Source organism: Trachymyrmex cornetzi, unplaced genomic scaffold, assembly GCF_001594075.2.
Source record: "Trachymyrmex cornetzi isolate Tcor2-1 unplaced genomic scaffold, Tcor1.1 C3988592, whole genome shotgun sequence".
Lineage (NCBI taxonomy): Eukaryota > Metazoa > Arthropoda > Insecta > Hymenoptera > Formicidae > Trachymyrmex > Trachymyrmex cornetzi.
Genome location: NW_017295495.1, coordinates 1 through 1,933, shown reverse-complemented (window position 1 = coordinate 1,933; position 1,933 = coordinate 1). Strand labels below are relative to the sequence as shown.

At 36.5% G+C, this 1,933-nt stretch overlaps 1 protein-coding gene across 1 annotated transcript; it reads right to left on the bottom strand.

The window, feature by feature from the left end:
- Positions 1–743: 743 nt before the first annotated feature.
- LOC108757344 (uncharacterized) lies at positions 744–1,636 on the bottom strand (the record flags this gene model as incomplete). The annotated part of the gene is made up of 2 exons (XM_018521883.1): positions 744–918; positions 1,295–1,636. Coding segments are annotated over 2 exons (505 nt in total), but the record flags the coding sequence as incomplete, so codon positions are not given.
- Positions 1,637–1,933: the final 297 nt, after the last annotated feature.

The window sequence follows — 1,933 nt, the reverse complement described above, 5'->3', positions numbered from 1 at the left end:
AATTACAAACAATTTCATATATATGTATAACTACAGGTGCCATTTGAATTGTAACTAAGAAAAACATCGTACCTGTCTTTTTTAAATCGACAGCACTCTTATTTTTTAACTACAAGCAAAAATGTTGCTACTACAAACAACTACAAATGATTTCATATATAAATCTGGTGCCATTTGAGCTGTAGCTGAAAAAAGTTTCCTACCTGTTTTTTAAAAATCAGGATCATTCTTTTTTTTAAACTACAAACGAAATAATGATTACTACAATCATCTACAGGCAAAATTCTACAAGAAACACCCTTTGAAAGGTAAAAGTCGGGTGCCAACTTCACGGAAGTAGATCTTGCTCGGTTTCTGCTGCCAATCTGCCGTCAGATTATATCAGCAGATTCTGCTCGGTTTTTGTCAGCAATCTGGCAAAACATGTTAACAGGCTTTGTCGACAAATCCGTAGCCAAATGTGGATACAGATGACTATGGTTTTGTAGTCAAGATCTGATCGAATTTGCTGCCAATTTGCGCGCAAATTGTTAACATTTTGCTATCAGGGAAGTTAAACCATTGATTTTGAATTTCTATTTACATTTTAATACGACTAGATCAGTTTACATTTTTATTTAATTTTTATTATCAGGTTACTTTAATTGGCTTTTAAATGTACCTAACTAGATTAAAAATATTTGCATGTTGATCAAATAACATGTTTTAACTTAAAAAACTTTAACTCTTTATTTTCTCTCTTCCTCGTGATATTCTCACCTGTAAATGTATCTAGGTCTTTCTTCTTCTGCGAGTCTTACGGCATTACCACCGACATTCGCCACAGCCATCACAAAGTCTCGTCTCGCTTGCTGCAAGTCCTCCAACTTGCCCTGCACTGTGACTGCTTCAGCAGCATCTTGCTCATCGAGAGTCTCTCTACCAAACAATGTCCGTGATTAAAAAGTTATTGAAACATTGCAATTATTAATCTGATAAATAAACAAATTTAAAAAATTCTTTGAAATTATTTATTCCATGAACAATGAAATTCCCAATATTCGTCATGAAATAGTTCTGGATTCATTAAGTTTACTGTAATATTCTTATTAGAAGATTCAAAAGTTTTAAATACATAATCCGATTTGCATGTTGAAGTATAATTTTTTTTTCATATTTTCTTTGCGTTAAAGACAAAAAGATTAAAGAAGATCCGCAATTTTCCAACTTTCATCTCGCAGGAACGAAATCTTTTTAGATCTAGTTTTATTCATCTACTTTTCCAGGACATTATCGGGATAATTTCAAATTTCACCTGATCACTTGAATCGAGCGATTCGCTACTTCAGATGTCGCTGCTTCAACGCTGGCCGCAGATGGTTGAGGAATGCTGACGATAGTGGTCCGATTCTCGTTCACCGATTTCGGTGGTATCACAATGCTATCAATTGGACCCTCGTCTATTGGCTCAGCTTGAATCACCTGGGCATTCATGGATCTCGCTAATTCCCTGGTTCTCTCGGGGATAGTCGAAAACGGTTCCGGCGCTCTTCTCTCTGGCGTCATTCGTCTTTCTGGCCTTCTCGCTGGTCTAGGAGGAGAAATCGGAGGAGACACTGTCAGGGCACGTCTAATAGGTTGTCTCTCTCTACCAAATCTAGAGTGTAAAAATTGTAAAATATATTTAAGATGCATTTTAGGAAAAACGGTACCATGATGTACCTAAGCAGTACGCAGTACAGGTACAGTGTTGATACGCTGTATTATAATATCATGTACATTTTTTGTACTGCTATCGTACAGTTACGTCGCGCGCGCGCGTACACCGCCACCTCGTGGCAGTACAGTAACAGTAGTGGTACACGGAGAGAATTTTTTCTTAGAATTTACTTTGAAAATATGACAGTCGTGGAACAACATTGTATTTCGAAGAATTTTAATATAAATCTCTCTC